This window comes from Prionailurus bengalensis, chromosome X (assembly GCF_016509475.1).
Source record: "Prionailurus bengalensis isolate Pbe53 chromosome X, Fcat_Pben_1.1_paternal_pri, whole genome shotgun sequence".
NCBI classification, from domain to species: domain Eukaryota; kingdom Metazoa; phylum Chordata; class Mammalia; order Carnivora; family Felidae; genus Prionailurus; species Prionailurus bengalensis.
This window is the reverse complement of record NC_057361.1, coordinates 128,978,880-128,996,719: the sequence shown is the minus strand read 5'-3', so window position 1 is coordinate 128,996,719 and position 17,840 is coordinate 128,978,880. Positions and strand designations below refer to the sequence as shown.

The 17,840-nt window shown below is 37.1% G+C and overlaps 1 protein-coding gene across 1 annotated transcript in view; it reads right to left on the bottom strand.

The window, feature by feature from the left end:
* Positions 1-17,840, bottom strand: part of VAMP7 (vesicle associated membrane protein 7) — a 60,369-nt gene that overhangs the window by 35,453 nt on the left and 7,076 nt on the right. The window contains exons 2-5 of the mRNA XM_043571331.1: positions 13,624-13,778; positions 8,372-8,429; positions 5,956-6,093; positions 3,486-3,576 (exon numbers count right to left, since the gene is read on the bottom strand). Of these exons, the coding sequence (XP_043427266.1) occupies positions 3,486-3,576; positions 5,956-6,093; positions 8,372-8,429; positions 13,624-13,769 (433 nt within the window). The 5' untranslated portion in view covers positions 13,770-13,778. The remainder of the gene's footprint in view (positions 1-3,485; positions 3,577-5,955; positions 6,094-8,371; positions 8,430-13,623; positions 13,779-17,840) is intronic.

Sequence of the window (17,840 nt, the reverse complement as noted above, 5' to 3'; positions counted from 1 at the left end):
TAGGCTCAAACAAAAACTCATACACAACTGTTCACAGAAGCATTATTTATAATAACCAAAAAGTGGAAACCACAAAAATGTCCATCAACTGGTTTCAATACAATGGACTATAACATAGCCATAACAAGGAATGAAGTACTGATACATGCCACAACATGAATGAACCTCAACATCATTAAGGTAAGTGAAAGAAGCCAAGATACAAAAGGCTACGTATTATATGATTCCATTTGTATGAAATGTCCAGAAGAGGAAAATCGATAGAGACAAACAGAAGATTAATTGTTGCTTAGGTCTGGATGTTGAGAGCGAAAGAGAAGTGACTGTAAATGGGTATAGGATTTCTTTTAGAGGTGATGACAATGATCTAAAGTTGATTACAGTGATAGCTGCACAACTCTGAATATATTATAAACCATTGGATGGTATAATTTAAATAGGTGAATTGTATGGCGTGTGATTTTTATCTTAATAAAGCTGTTTAAAAAATCAAACTGAGATTATTAGAAATGCTTTTGCTAAATTTTAATTGGATATCTCTGTAATTCTAAAAATAAGTAAGTCATTTAAAAGTTGACTTAAAAGATTCATTTTCTGAGAAATTTATGCATTTGTAATAACACTGTAGCAGTTGGATGCTTCACTTTCAGGAGAAGTAAATACATCTGACAACCAAAAATAGAGGAAAAGTAAGTATTAGTAGTTCATTCCATAGGTTCTCTAGTTTGCATCCAGACATACAACTAAAACTAAAATCAATGGTAGGAAATCACTTCAAATAACCAAGAGACAAAACATATCAAGAATTGCATGTTTCTCCCTTTTTATGCTTAACATCACTGATCATCAGGGAAATACAAATCAAAACTACAATGAGATATCTCCTCACATCTGTCAGAATGGCTAAAATTAACAACTCAAGAAACAACAGATGTTGGCGAGGATGTGGTGAAAGGGGAACCCTTTTACACTGTTGGTGGGAATGCAAACTGGTGCAGTCCCTCTAGAAAACAGTATGGAGGTTCCTCAGAAAGTTAAAACAGCTCCTCTACAATCCAGCAATTGCACTACTAGGTATTTATCCAAAGGATACAAAAATACTACTTCAAGGAGATACACGCAGCCCAATGTTTATAGCAGCATTATCTACTATAGCCAAATTATGGAAGCAGCCCAAGTGTCCATAGACTAATGAATGGATAAAGAAGATGTGGTTTATGTATACAGAGGAATATTACTCAGCAATCAAAAAGAATGAAACCTTCCATCTGCAATGATGTTGATACAGCTAGAGAGTAAAATGCTAAGCGAAATAAGTCAGTCAGAGAAGGACAAATATCATATGATTTCACTCACATGTGGAATTTAAGAAACAAAACCAATGAGCAAATGGAAAAAAAAAGGAAATGAGAGGCAAACCAGAAACAGAATGTCAACTATACAGAACACAGTGATGGTTACCAAAGGCAAGGTGGGTGGGGGAATTAATACAGGGATTAAGGACTACTTGTGGTGATGAGCACCAGGTGTTGCATGGAAGTGTTGAATCACTATATTGTATACCTAAAACTAATATTACGCTGTATGTTAACTAACTGGAATGAAAATAAAACTTTAAAAAAAAGTTCCTCCCTTTTGACTATTAATCTCATTCCTGGGAATAGGCACAAAACCATATATAACAGTACTATTACTGTAACACAAACCTCTAAATCAGTGCTACCTAAGAGTGTTTGCTACTGCTTCAACTATCTCTAATCACAGAGGTCAGTCCAACTGACATATTCATAACAAGATGTTCTCAATGAAGGAAGCACAGCACTGACTTACATGCTGGAGCAAGCTCTTTATCTGGTTGTAAAACAGTATTCTGAATACCACTTCTCTAAAGAACCAAAGGTCCAAAATAAGGACATGATTTGTAACCTATAATATAACCCAATTACATACTATATGAGCAAAAAGTCGACTCATGATAGCTAACAGTAATTCAGCTTTTACTATATGCTAGGCACTGTACAATATGCTTCACAAATATTCTCTCCTTTTTCCTGGTAACCTTAGGTGCTATCATCTCCTTTTTGCAGATTAGGAAACAAAGTTCAGAGAAGTTAGAGGATTGACCAAGGACTGACTGGAGGTAGAAGTGACATCAGAACTCAAACTCCAGCACATAGGACTCCAAATTTTGGTCACTGTATTATACTGCCCAAACAAAACTGAATATAAACTATTATTATAATATGTATATATGGATAAAAAAATTTTTAAAAAATGGAAATAAATCTTTAGAATGGTGAGACCAAGAGTAAGTAATCTTTTTAAAAATGTCTTTACAGTTTGTACCTGTTCTAATAATAAATGTAAAAGTAATTCAAATAGTAAATCCAAAATTACAAGTAAACTGACATTTATGAAATTGAACAATCTCAATTAAGTATCTTATAAAACAATAATATAATCAGCTTCATTCAATTTTATACAAGTTATCATCTGAGATATTCCCCTTAGAAAGAGTGGATCTCAAACTTGAATATGCATTAGAATCCTCTGGAGGGCTTCTGAAAACACAGATTGCTAGGCCCCACTCACAGTTTCTGATTCAACAGGTCTGGGGTGGGTCCCAAAAACTTGCATTTCTAACCAGTTCCCAAGGCATGTTGATACTACTGGCCCAGGGACAGTTTGAGAACCAGTGTTTTTAGAAAAATTAGCATCATCCCAAATCTAAATACAACTGCATAATCAATTAAAAAATAAACTGAGCCTGGATGGCTCAGTCGGTTAAGCATCCGATTTTGGCTCAGGTCATGATCTTGTGATTCACAAGTTTGAGCCCCGTGTTGGGCTCTGTGCTGACAGCTCAGAGCCTGGAGCCTACTTCAGGTTCTGTGTCTCTCTCTTTCTCTGCCCCTCCCCTGCTTGCACTCTGTCTCTCTCAAAAATAAAGAAACATTAAAATAAAATAAACTTGATGAATTTCTCTGGATTAGTTTAATGTGCTGAACAGCTTGAGAAAACACAGGCTGACTGAATTTCTATCATAGTTTGTCCTCTGAAGAATACAACAGTCATTTTTTTTGGACCAATTCTTTCTTTCTCTCAATCAAGAGCTACAAACTTTCTAAGGAGGTCAAATAGTTATACTTTAGGCATCTACTGATAACATCAGCTATCTGGGTATCTCTAGCCAAAACTGATTAATTTATTCTTCACTGCTGAACTTTTTTGTAAGAGTCTCAGAAATTAGTATTGCTAAGTCAACTAACAAATTAGAATGAAGAACAGTTATAGTACTAAGAAAAAACCATTCATATAGCAGGCAGTATCATAAGTAGGTAATACCCATATCTTAGCCAATAATTAGTTTCCAATAGTAAGAATAAGGAAGTATTAGTTCAGCCTTTCTAGAATAATTTGATCCCAATCAAGTAATCTATTATCATTTTTGCCCACATGCATGTGAACTATGCCATGAAACATACCTATGTTTCTGACCATGATTCCTTTCAGTTCATCCACTTGGGCTTGAGTCTCCACCACTTTGTCTATGCCCTTATTCTCAGAATGATGCTTCTATAAGAAAATAAGATTTAACTTACCAGACATTATTTATAATAGGAAAACAAAAAGAAGAGGAATGACATTGAGGAATGCTATTAAATTATGCTGGTATTGACACAAAGGATACATGCCATTTCATTTAAAAATTGTTATCAGACCTAGGGAAAAATATAGGCAGCATAAAAAAGTGACAATCTAGGGGCGCCTGGGTGGCTCAGATGGTTAAGCGTCCGACTTCAGCTCAGGTCATGATCTCACAGTTTGTGAGTTTGAGCCCCGCATTGGGCTCTGTGCTGACCGCTCAGAGCCTGGAGCCTGCTTCAGATTTTGTGTCTCCCTCTCTCTCTGCCCCTCCCCAGCTTGCACTCTCTCTCTCTAAGATGAATAAACATTAAAGATTTTTTAAATAAAAAAGTGATACCACGTGTTATAGTACAAAAATATCACCTTATTTAAATAATTAAATTAAATTAAATAATATAAAGGTATGTATATTATAATATATCAATATACATTCTGCCTTGGGACAGAAGTATGTGGTTCTATAATCTATGCTCACACAAGAAAGGAAAAAAGAGGACTGTAGTTGGGGCAGGGGGAACAGGACAAATAAAAGCACCCCAAATTGTTCCCCACTTCTTCGGTATGATGAAGTAGGGACTGGCCCAGCTTCTGAGCATCTGTTCTTTTATCTGTTGAGATCTGAGTATACATCCTATTTTCATTGGCTTCTTATAGGATCTAGAAATCTAAGACACTGATAATATATATATATACACATATGTATATATGTGTATATATATATACATATACATATGTATATATGTGTATATATATATATATTTTTCCTCCCTCACTCTTCCCTACGTCCAGCACCTCCTCACTGCTAGACCCACTACCGCTCCTCTCTCCAATAGTATATATTTTGAAATTATTATCCATAGCTATCCATGGAGTGCTTAATATACAATATTCTGGTCACTTCACCATGCTAAATGCTTCAAAGAAGAAACATTATTTAATCCACCCAAAAACTCCATGATGAAGATGCTTTTATTATTATCTCCATCTGTAGATAACAATCCTGGTACAGATTCATTCATAGGTCACCCACAGATCTGGAGCTAATGATGAACTGGCTAAGTTGAAAGTTTTGCTGCCAGTTCCCCCTATTTACCTTTGACTGTGCATTGGTATATTTCTGGTTGGTGATGTTTTACATGGTTTCATATATTTGATTGTTTTCTAGTGGGAAGTATGAAACAAATGAACTGACTGAATAAAGATTTATAACTATATAAAGGAACTTCATCCCCAGAAGAATGCATATTTATAAGTGTAATACTCAAAAGGAATATTTAAAAAAACACTTAAAGGAGAAGTGAAAAGGAACGCATTCAATTATAATAATTCTTTTTTCTCTCATTCACAACACAATCATAGAACATATGTCTTTGCACTCAAATAGTTTCATGGATAAAAGGGAAGCATTTATAAAGGTCTCAACATCATTAGTCATCAGGGAAATGTAACTTAAAACCACAATGAAATATCACCACACACCCACCAGGATGACTAAAATTAAAAAGATAGACTATGGCAAGCATTGGCAAGAATGTAGAAACACTAGAACTGCTGGTGCGAATGTAAATGGTACAACCACTTTGGAAAAAAGTTTGATGATTTATTACAAATTGTGGTATATGCATACAATACTATTCAGCAAAAAAAGAGACCTACTTATTTATGTAACATGAATGAGTATCAAAAGCTTTACACGGAGAATGCAAGACACATGAGAGTACATAATGTATAATTCCCTTTACAGGAAATTCTAGAAAAGACAAAACTAATTTATAGTGACAGAAAATAGAGCATAGGGTGCCTGTGGCAGAGTGTGGGGGAGGGGACTGACTGCAAAGGGACATCAGGAACTTTTAGAGTAATGGAGATGTATCTTGGAAAGGGTGGTATTTCACAGGTGTATACATATGCAAAACTTCACCGAGCTGATGATTAGGTATTCATATAGATCAGCAGACTTGAAAATGACTAAGTTGAGCTGTTCAAAAATTACAATCGCCTCATGGGAGGGTAGAAGGTTAATGTATGAGTTAAAGAGGCCATTTGGCATATTAGTGGATTTATGCACTAGACAGGTAGCTAAAGTAGATGATATTTAATGTCCTTCCCCATTCCCAGATACTTTGAACACTAGAATAGAGAATATCACGTTATTTAAAATTTTTCTATCTGGTAAGTTTTCTTATGTTCACATTTAATGGCAAAATCAGAAAAATATATTTGCAGGTCAAGGTCTCCTTTATTCAAAGTGCCTTAAGGTAATAAAGAAGATAGGAATCAAAATACTACATCCTAAAAATATCTTACCAGCTGTGCAGCCAAAACACTTGAGAACTCACTATTCATGGCATATGGGAGTGCTGTCTGTGCTCTTGAACCATATGTTGTCTGGAACCTCTTCTTTATCTCATTCAGAAAATTAAATGCTCGGGAACGTTCAAAATCCTGAAAAGAGACCAACACAGAGTTCACATCAGAAAGTAAACAAAGATGATATGGATGATTAACAACAACCATAAGAACAGCTAACATTACTGAGCAATGATTCCATGAAGAGGAACTAGCACTGACCTCATTTTACAATAAGGAAACAAAGGCTCTGAAAAGGTAACTTGCCAAAGGTCAAACAACTAGTAAAAGAGCTGAAAGTCCAATCTAAATATTAAACAACTAGTAAAAGAAAGAGCTGAGAGTCCAATTCAAATGTTTGATTACTTCCTACTAAAGATAACAGGATCTAAGTTAGCTTCTTGAGAGCAAGAATTGGGCTTTACTTCCTTCATATCTTTCACAGCATCTAATAAGAAGGCCCAGCACAAGAAGATGCTTAATAAATCCATAGTAATACTGCAGTCTTTCACACACAAAGATAACACTACTGATAAATACTTTGAATTGGGTTTTTTCAGTAGTGATGGTACACTTGAAAAGATCAAGTGATGTACTCTTGTCTGGTCCCAGCCAAAAAGTATTTACATATGTATAAAATTACAACTCAAGAAACAGAAAACTCAACTCTGATGAACCCAAATTTAGTGATATTTCTCATCTATTCCAATAAAGATTAAACCCTGACCTATGGCAATCGTGCCAATTCCATGCCTCTTGTCATTGATCAATTTAGAAATAAGTATGTAACCTACTCCTAGCCAATGAGCAATTTCAGATATAGCTGGATTTTAAAAATAATTTTAGAAAACAATGGGGCGCCTGGGTGGCTCAGTTGGTTGAGCATCCAACTCTTGATTTTGGCTCAGGTCATGATCCCAGGGTCATGGGATCGAGCCCTGCATCAGGCTCTTTACTGAGCATGGAGCTTGCTTAAGATTCTCTCTCTGCCCCTCTCACCCCTCGTGCCCTCTCTCTCTCTAAAATGAAAAAAAAAAAAAACTACTGTGAAACTAGGGATAAAAATCATTGTGATGGTCACTATGGTTGACACTCATCTCCATTTCACCCAAGATGATTATTAGTCTATGCCAAGGGTTCGTAAGCTGGGGTCAATGATCCGAATTCAAGGGGTCCATGTACTTGAATAGAAAGAAAAATGACATTATTTTCAGTAAGTTTTAACTTAAATTTCAAATCTGAGTGTAGGTAACAAACCAAAACAGTACCAAACAGTATCTGTCACTCTGTCACCAACAGAAATCTTTTTTTCACATACCATTAGTTATAGATATCTCAAAATCTCATTTATATCATCGCCATTTCAAAATGATTATTAGTCATTAGACCTCTGACTAGATCTTGTTACTTAACGAATTCATAAAGAAGCATATACATTACTCTATCAATTTTTAAAATACTCTGAATACTGTATTTCAATATAATTGGTTTTGTTTATAATAACGTATTTCATACACTTAAAAACATCCTAGGAGGGGCCTATAAGTGTCAAAGGAGTCTGTGGCACAGTAAAGATTAAACCCTGACCTATGGCAATCATGCCAATTCCATGCCTCTTGTCATTGATCAATTTAGAAATAAGTATGTAACCTACTCCTAGCCAATAAGACATGAAAAGAAGTTCACTTTGAAAGCAGGGAGAGAGGACAGTGTGCTTTGGAGAACTTCCCTCATTCTTACAATAAGAGATTTGAGAAGACATAGTCCCTCTTCTCTGAATACAAAATAAGTAAGCATGTGGCTGCATGCAACCATAGGGAAATGTATCTAGGAAGAAGCTGACACCAAGGATAGCAGAGGAGAGAGAAATGACCTTGATGGCATTGTTAAGTTACTGAGCATTTTGGTCTAGAACCTACAAACTCTAAAAACAGCCTACCAATGTGAACTACAGGTCTACAAAACTGATTATGATATACTGTGGTTTTGTTTTCTGAAAGTCTATATACGTTAAAAAATTCGTTATTGATTGAATAAAATAACCTATTTAATATTTCAGATAAATAAATTTTGGACTGGATACAAAAAAGTCACGATTATGAAGACCAATTCTCACTGCACAATAGGATAAATGTAGAAGCTGCAAGAAATTAGTTAAGCTAAAACTCTACCAAAACTGAGCTGATATGCATGTACCCAGACATCACCTCTTGTCATTTGCTGCTCCATATGATAAATGCAAAGTATAGAAAAAAATGTATCTATGGACACTTATATTCACATCATGTTTACCTACCATAAATATAGGTAATTAAGAACTGACTCTATTAACAGTATACATACTTAAATAGCAACATGTCTTCAAGTTACTTACATCATCAGTGATACAAAGATATACAATCCTGTCTTGGCAGATGTAATGAAACAAATAACTGTAGGATAAAAGATATAAAACTTACTGTGGTTATGAGCAATATTGCTTTCACTTCCATCTTCTATGTATAAGCAAATTTAGTACTGCCAATGTGACCATATCATTTACCGATACTATCTATTCTCCCTCTCCCCCTCCCCTATACGCCTGTTTCTCTCAAGTCAAACTGATAAGAATAAATAAGACATTAAAAGAAAGTCTCTACCTTAACTACATAACACAACAGTATGCACATTACCTATTAAAATGACAGCTGCAAAAGCACAACTGGACTCTTAAGGCCTGAACAAGGGATGACATCTTAGGAGGGACACATCATTAAGATTAACCTCCAATGGGTTATCCGGTCTTCCTTGCCTTCTTTTACGATCTCAAAGCAAACACTTTTTCTACCAAACACTCAACATTGACATTTGTTTGGCATCTACTTGGAGCCAGTTACTGGGCTGGGTGCTGAGGATACAAATAGGCAAAACCATCAGTCCCCGCCTACACCAAGATCACAGTGCAGGGAATTACAGAGCAACATGGTAAAATAGGATGAGGAGAGGCAGTACACGGTGCTCTGGCAACATAAAGGAGACACCTACAGAGTTTAGCAGAGGGTAACGGGAAAGACATCCTGGAGCAAGTGATGTGTAAGCCAAGACCTGAATAGTAAGTAAGAGATGGCAAGGTAAAGAGCAAACAGAGTGTTCCAGAGTAGAAAACCAATAAACATAAAGGCTTGGAGATAAATAAAAAAAAAAGCACATAATGGGTTTAGTTAAGTCAAAAGAGTCCACATGACTAGAGTCCACATGACTAGGGTATGAAATGGAAAGACAATTTGGCTGCACAGATGAGGCTATGGAAGTAAGCAAATACTAGGTTATAGAATATGTTACAACCTCACTATGCTTTATCCCCAGAATAATGAACAAGCATCAGAGGGTTTTAGCCTGAGGAGAATGTGGTAAGATCAGCCACGTAAAGGGATGTTTTGGCTAGAACACGGAAAACAGACTGAAAGGAGGACCTGACAGGAGACTGCTGTAGTAGAGCAGGTAAGCAAATGAGGAGGGAAATAAACTAAAGTACTATGGGCAATGGAAAAGAAAAGAGAAGAAATAGAACAGAACTTGACAACTGGCTATTGGAAGTGAAGCAGAGGGATAACTCAATTTTGCCTCCTGGATTTTACCTTGGGCAAGTGGATAGATAGGAGTACCTCTTGAATTATACTTTTAATGTCCATATAGAAGCTTAATATGAATAACAAGGAGGTATGGGGAACTCAGGCAAAATGTCTTCCTCCACTACTCTAAAACCGTTCACATCAATTCCATCAATGGCTTCCACATCGCCATGTCCAGTGGCTCTCTCTGAAACATGGTAGTGTTGACCACTTCCTTCTTCTGAAAAGTGTTTTCTCTCCACTAGATTTCCTAACACCAGGCTTGCCTGGTTAATGTGGTAGTCTCTTTCCCTCTCTATTGATGTTTTCCAGCATCTTCAGCTCCCTGCTCTTTTCTCACACACTCCCTGGATGGTGGCATCCACTGTCATGTTTCATTGTTGTTTGTTTTCAGCTACCACAATTATGATGATGATTCTCACATCTAGATCTGACCTACTTCCTGAGCTCCAGGCTTACATACACTACTGTCTACTAGACATACCCAACTGGACATACCAGTGACAACTTAAACACAATGTTCAAAATGGAAGTCATCAGTTTCCCCACAAAATTTGTTTCTCCTAAACCACATTAGGGAGTAACTTGGTGCAAAGACCACAAAAAGTTACAAGGCATGGTCCCTGCCACCGAGGAGCCTACTGTCAGGGGACAGAGACAAAAAATAAAGATTGCAATTATGATACAGAGTGCTAAGTGCTACAATATGAATAAACAAAGGATGCTATGGAGACAAGCAAAAGGGAGGCACTTGGTCTGGTCTTGGAGTTCAGAGTTTCTAGAAAAGGAAATATCAAAGCTCAGAAAGACAAAGTCAGATTTTTAAAAAAGATAAACATTTTCCAGTAAAAGGTAATAGCTGCTGCAAAGAATAGGAAGAGAGAAAAAACCCAGCACTGAAATGAAAATAGCTGAGTATGGCTGGAGAACAAAACCAAAGGCTAAAGTAGTGACAGATGAGACCAGAGAAGGAAGCAGTGGCAGATCTTGAAGAATCTTCCTAGTCACATTAATAACTTTACCGACTGCACAGAGTAACTGCTGAAGAAAAGGGACATGATCAGAACTGCCCTTTTAGGACTAAAGTAATAATGAAGAAAATAGTTCATCTGGGACCTGTAAAATTAGCAAAAGTTTACCAGGGGGCTAGGAGGAGGAAGACAGTCCAAAAGCATAAAAAAAAAATATATATACATATATAACAAAGCCGGGAATAACACAGCTAGGACAGGGTATGGCAAGGAGTCCTAAAGAGATAAGGGTAGAAAGGTCAGGAATGGACAAAATTGTGAAGGTAGAGTTCGGCCTTTACTCTAAAAGCAATGGGTTTTAAGCCAGAAAGTGTAATCACAGGAATATGCAAAACAGATTAAAGGAAGGAGCAACCAGAAGCCGAATGGTTAGGAGGAAGCTATTAAAAATGAAAAACAATAAAGGCCTAAACTACCACTATGACAAGTGGGGACAGAGGAAATGGAATGGATTGAAAAATGTCTTGTAGGAGAATGGCAAGGATTTGGTGAGAAAGTCAAATACGATTCTTAAATTTTAGGCTTAGCCAACTGAATGACTGGTGATGTTGTTAAAGAAGAAAGAAATAGCAAGAGGAAGATCAGATTCAGGCAGAAATAATTGTAATACAGTAAAAAAAATGGACTTTTTTCTTCTGGTGTACAATAGTTAAAGATATTTTTAATAGAGATGATGGAACATGATTATAAGAAAGAAACAAAGACAGAAGATCAAAAGGAAAAAACTCAGTGATGGAGCCTCACTCTAGAGAATACTGGGCAGGGGTAGATTAGGAAGCAGGTGGGGAGGCATGGCAGGTGCATAATGTTTCCTTCTTGTACTATAACCATATTTTCACTGGATTACATACTCTAGCTTCCCTTGTAGTTATATATGGCTATGTGACTAAGTTCTGGTTGATAAACTGCGAGTGGAAGGTATATCCCCTACTTCCCGGTCTTGCCTCTAGAAGGTCTGAATGTGCTTTTCCTGGGCATTTTCCTGAGAACTGACTCGGAACACAGAGACCACAAGCCTAATAAGTCTGACAAAATTATAAAGCCAGACTCACAAGAAACTGGGATCACTTGACCCCTAAGACCACGTCTGGACCGGTAAACTATACCAGCGGACAGCAGCCTACAAAACCTGTATAGTTCCCAAAGATGACACACTCTCTAACACCCATTTTGGATGTGGCCAGATGATAACGGACCAGGAAGAGCCTCATGGAGAACAAAGCCAAGATTCAGGGAGAAAAGACAAGGGAGTTCTTCCAATAAAGCAGAACCACTAACCACTCTAGGATCAGAACAGGAAGTCTTTGAAATGGCTGTGAAGTAGTTATTTGAACACTGCTGGGAAGCAGTGACCTCTACGTGTTTCTCATTGCTCCCTTTTCTAAATTGGAGTTTGTAACTTCCACTGTGGTGATGTTGTTCTTCTTCTACAATTGTCTATTGGGTTGGCAGGGGGAGCAGGGGGAACATATGACTTCTCTTTTAGTTTATGGTCAGTAGGTCACAGGAGCCACACCTGGGCCTGATGGAGAAGACTGCATGTCACCCAGACTCTCTGAGCTGGACAGTGACCAGGAGTCTTTCGGGCCATCTCCTGCAGAGAGGATACGTGTTCTAGGTTTGAAAGGAAAGTACACACAGATATTTGAGTGGCCCAAAAGAGCAGAATGGAAGACTGCACAAGTTGTCTCCTAATATCCTCTAACTTCTAGAGCAATAGAATTTTAGCTGAACATACAGTTGCACAGCTATAAAGGACAAATTCTAACCTCCCTTCTAGCTAGGTTAGCTACATAACTATGTAGAGAAAAATAAAACGTAAGCAGAAACTTCTGAACAATAAAACATCGGCCTACTTCTGGACTTGGCCTTTAAAAACACTGGGCAAGCGCAGGGAGTTAACAAGACTAAAGGAGCTGCCTTGGCCACAGCTAATCAAAGACACTAACTGTAAAGGACAGAGCCACCCCACCAGCCTGGAAGCACTCATCTCTGGGATACCTCATTTAAGTAACACCATAATTTGGGGTATCTCTCTTACAGTGATTTAGAGTAGGTCCTAAATTATACAAGGAGGTAGCTCTGGAAAGCAGTAAGAACCTCCTTCTGAGATAAGAACTAAGGAAATCAGGATGAGTTAAATAACAAAAGTTTTTTTAAGTACTGATGAGGAAGGTGGAGGCACTTTTTATCTGATTACTAAGACTTCCCATCTGTGCCCTCCCCAACCCATTCTCCAACTGCCCACCAGACTCTAAAGCAAAACCTGACCATGTCACACCCAGCTGAAAACCTTCAACACCTTCCCATGGCCCACAGAGTAAAGTCCCGTCTCTTAACATGGCCTATGAGGCCCTATATGAATTCTCTTCTACCTATCTCTTAGCTTTGTTTTCACCAGGCTGGGTACCAGTCACAGAATACCACCTGCAGTTCCCTACACATGCCCTATGATCTCATGACTCCATATTTCTCTACCAGCTGTTCGTTCTATCTAGAATGTGATCTCCCTACCTGCTACCTCCCACCATCTACTTCAATTATCTATGGATTTGACTTTCTCTTCCATTAAACTCTAACCTCTATGAGGGCAAATATTGTGTGATTTCTTGTTGTATCCCCAGCACCAAGCCCAGTGCCTGGCAATAGTCAGTCAAGTGCTCAGCAAATATTTACTGAAAGAATGAACAAAGGAATATCATCTCTCTTATCTGTTCCATGTTGCACATATCCTAGAGTTCTATAGCAAAGTCATTTTTACAAGTAACATTGCCATATCTTTCTTTAAAATAGTAATATAACTTCAATAAAATAATTTAAATTTATAATGAATAGAATCAAACCATTTTCTAAGTTGGTAAAGGTTATTGTTCTGTCAGCTTATTTAAACTATCCACCAAGAACCTCGTTTTCCAGTTTTCTACTATGCTGATTATAATACAATTTACTTCTTTCACCCTCTACCCATGCAGAGCAGAACTCACTTGCCATGTGAGTACGTTAGTTTGTTATTTTCAGAAGGTATCTTAGCCAGAATCTGTTCTGTCACCTCCAGGAAGTTTCCTCCACACCAAGCATGTTTGGCAAGGATAGTTGTTCCCCTGGCAACAACTGCAAAAAGAATGGCCATGGCTTCAATCTATCAAAAGGAAAAAAGACACACAAAACTTAGAATATTTCTTTGACATTATCTTTCAAAAGAAAACTATCATATACCAACACCTACCCAAGACCAGTATTTTTTCAATACTCGTTTATTTTTTTAATTGAAGTATAGTTGACACACAATGTTACATTAGTTTCAGGTATACAGCATAGTGATTTGACAATTCTATAAGTTATGCTATGCTCACCACAGTGTAGTTACCATCTTTCACCATGCAAAACTATTACAACATATTGACTATAATCCCTATGGTATACCTTCTATTCCTATGACATCGATTCCATGACTGGAAGCCTGTATCTTCCACTCCCCTTCACCTCTTTTTGCCCACCCCTCTCCCCTCTGGCAACCATGTTTGTCCTCTGCTTTTATGCATCCGATTCTGCTTTTTGGGGTTTTTTAATGCATGTTTTTTTACATTCCACATGTAGGTGAAATCATACATTTGTCTTTCTGACTTATTTCACTTAGCATAATACTCTCTAGGTCCATCTATGTTGTTGCAAATGGCAATGGCTCATTCTTTTTTATGCCTGAGTAATAATATTCCTGTGTGTGTGTGTGTGTGTGTGTGTGTGTGTGTGTGTACGTGTGTACACCACATCTTTATCCATTCGTTTACCAATGGATACTTGGGTTACTTCTGTATGTTTATTATTGTAAATAATGCTGCAATAAACATAGGGGAACATACACCCATTGAAATTAATGTTTTTGATTTCTTTGGGTAAATATCTAGTAAAATTACTGAATCATATGGCATTTCTATTTTTGATTTTTTGAGGAACCTCCATACTATTTTCCATTGTGGTTGCATCAATTTACATTCCCACCAGCAGTGCACAAGGGTTCCCTTCTTTCCACATCCTAGCCAATACTTATTTCTTGTCTTTTTGATAGCGGCCATTCTGACAAGAATGAGATAATATCTCATTGTGGTTTTGATTTGCATTTCCCTGATGTTAGTGATGTTGAGCTTCCTTTCATGTGTCTGTTGGCCATCTGTATGTCTTCTTTGAAAAAATGTCTATTCAAATCCTTTGCCCACTTTTTAATTGGATTATTTGGGGTTTATGGTGTTGAGTTATGTAAGTCCTTTGTATATTTTAGATATTAATCGCTCATGAACCTATCATTTGCAAATATCTTCTCCTATTCAGTAGGGTGCCTTTTAGTTTTGTCAGTAGTTTCCTTTGCCGTGCAGAAGGTTTTTATTTTGACGTAGTCCCAATAATTTATTTTTTATTTTTTCCCTTGCCTCAGGATACATATCTAGAAAAAAATGTTGCTAAAGCTGATGTCAAGGAAATTACTGCCTATTTTTCTTCTAGGAGTTTTACAGTTTCATGTTTCACATTTAGGTATTTAATCCATTTTGAGTTTATGTATGGTGTAAGACAGTGGTCCAGTTTTCCCAGCATCGTTTGTTGAAGAGACTGTCTTTTCCCTATTGTTTATTTTTACCTCTTTTGTTGAAGTTTAATTAACCACATAATTGTGGGTTTATTTCTGGGCTCTCTATTCTGTTCCAATGATCCATGTGTCTATTTTTGTGCCAATACCATATTGTTTTGATCACTACAGCTTTGTAATATATCTAGAAATCGGGGATTGTGATACTTCCAGCTTTGTTCTTATTTCTCAGATTGCTTTGGCTATTCAGGGTCTTTCGTGGTTCCACACAAATTTTAGGACTATTTGTTCCAGTTCTGTGAAAAATGCTATTTTGATATGGATTGCACTGAATCTGAAAATTGCTTTGGGTAGTATGGACATTTTAACAATATTAATTCTTCCAATCCATGAGCACAGGGTACCTTTCCATTTGTTTGTGTACCTGGAAACAGTATTGACCAAGGTCAATAACACTAACACTAATGTAAGACACTTAAAAACAGGCTTAACAAAAAGGTCACAGTCTTGTACAAACTTACGACCCTAAACCATGTTGATATGCATAGACATATAGAGATACACCAAATATGTACATGTGTGTGTACACAACGTAATGTATGTCACACACACACACTGATAGGGTGCATTTACAAATTATACAACACAATCAGATATCACCACTTGAAAAGCAATTACCATAAGCAAAGGGACATAAATAGAGGTGTTTCATCCTTTTTTTAACTGAGGCACAATTAACAGTGTTATATTAGTTTCAGGTGTACAATATAATAATTCAACAATTCTGTGCATTACTCAGTGCTCATCACCATAAGTGTACTCTTAATCCTCTTTATCTATTTCACTCAACCCCCACCCCCCCACCACCCTCTGACAATCACTAGTTTGTTCTCTGTATTTAACAGTCTGGTTTTTTGTGTGTCTCCTTTTTTCTTTGTTCTGTTTCTTAAATTCCACATATGCAGTAATCCCATCCTGAAAATTTATTCTAAGAAAATAGTTCAACAGAAGTTTGACTCTAGATTCACAAAAAATACATAATAACAATAAAAATAGCTCATATTTATTAAGCGTTTACTGTGTGCCAGAGACCATTTTAAACACTTTCCAATTATTAACTCACTCAATCCTTTCATCAATTAAATTATACACTATTATGATACTTATACTAAACTGAGCAAACTGAAGTATAGATGACTTACACAGTTTTCCCAAAATTACAGAGCTAATAAGTGGTAACAGCTGGAATTTAAACCCAGGTGGTATGGTTCTAGAACCCACAATCTTATCCCAAACTATGTAGTGCCTCTACTTTAAAGGCATCATCCATAATAGAAACAAACTGGAAACAACCCAAACCTTCTATAAGAGGAATGGCTCTATAAATTATGGTAAGGTCTTTCATAAACAAAACATTTCTAAAACAATATACAGCATGAGTTTAGGTCTATTTTTCTCATATAATGAATTTGTACTATTTTTTCCATGTAACTTCCTCATTTCTCTTATCTATAGAATAAATTTATAAAAAGAGATGACAAAGTACTTTTCTTTTCTTTTTTTTTTTTTTAAATTTTTTTTTCAATGTTTATTTATTTTTGGGACAGAGAGAGACAGAGCATGAATGGGGGAGGGGCAGAGAGAGAGGGAGACACAGAATCGGAAACAGGCTCCAGGCTCTGAGCCATCAGCCCAGAGCCTGACGCGGGGCTCGAACTCCCGGACCACGAGATTGTGACCTGGCTGAAGTCGGACGCTTAACCGACTGCGCCACCCAGGCGCCCCAGTACTTTTCTATTCTAACTCTTCAACTTAATGTTTTTTGTTAACATGTTCAGTTTCATCCAACAGGCCAGTGGTTCTTAAAATGTAGGTTAATGAGTTATCCTGGGCAGGAGAATGACAGTCACTATTAAAAATTCAAATTCTTGGCATCATCACCTGAAATTCTGATTCAGTAGGCTTGAGGTGACACCATGGAAATACGTATTTAAGACAAGCCTGTCTGGATGCAGGTGATTCACACAACCATATTTTGTGAAATACAGCAACAGACCATAAAAATGCTTGAGGTCAGGGAATCCTGAGACTCCTTCCTGGAATCTCACACTAAAAGACAGCATACAGAGAAGAAGCACTCATCTGTCACTTGAGCTAAACACCTCCAGGGTCTCTTCTTCACTCCACTCTCTAAATAAGGGTATTCCCCCGGGTTGTGTCCTTCGCCATCATCCTCTTTCTGGATTTCTCTTTACACATATGTATCAAGTTACAATTTCCAAATCACTTTCTTGTATATTATATCCCTTGATCCTAAAAGCCTCAACTGACCCTATAACATGCCTCAGGTACTGCTTCACTTCTTAAAATCACAATCTACACACTATCTCTGCTTCTCTAGTTCTTACCTCTTCAACTTACTATAATCTGGGTTTTGCCCTAAAGAGTCCACAAAACCATGCTTGCTAAGATCATCAACAGCCTCTATGCTACAAAATTCAGTGGACACTTCTCTATTATCACTTACTTGACCTCTTAGGAACAGTCAACATTGCTGACTAACCCTCCTTCTTGAAACACTCCTACATGTCTGGATGCTCCTTGTTTTCTTTTTGAGCCCTC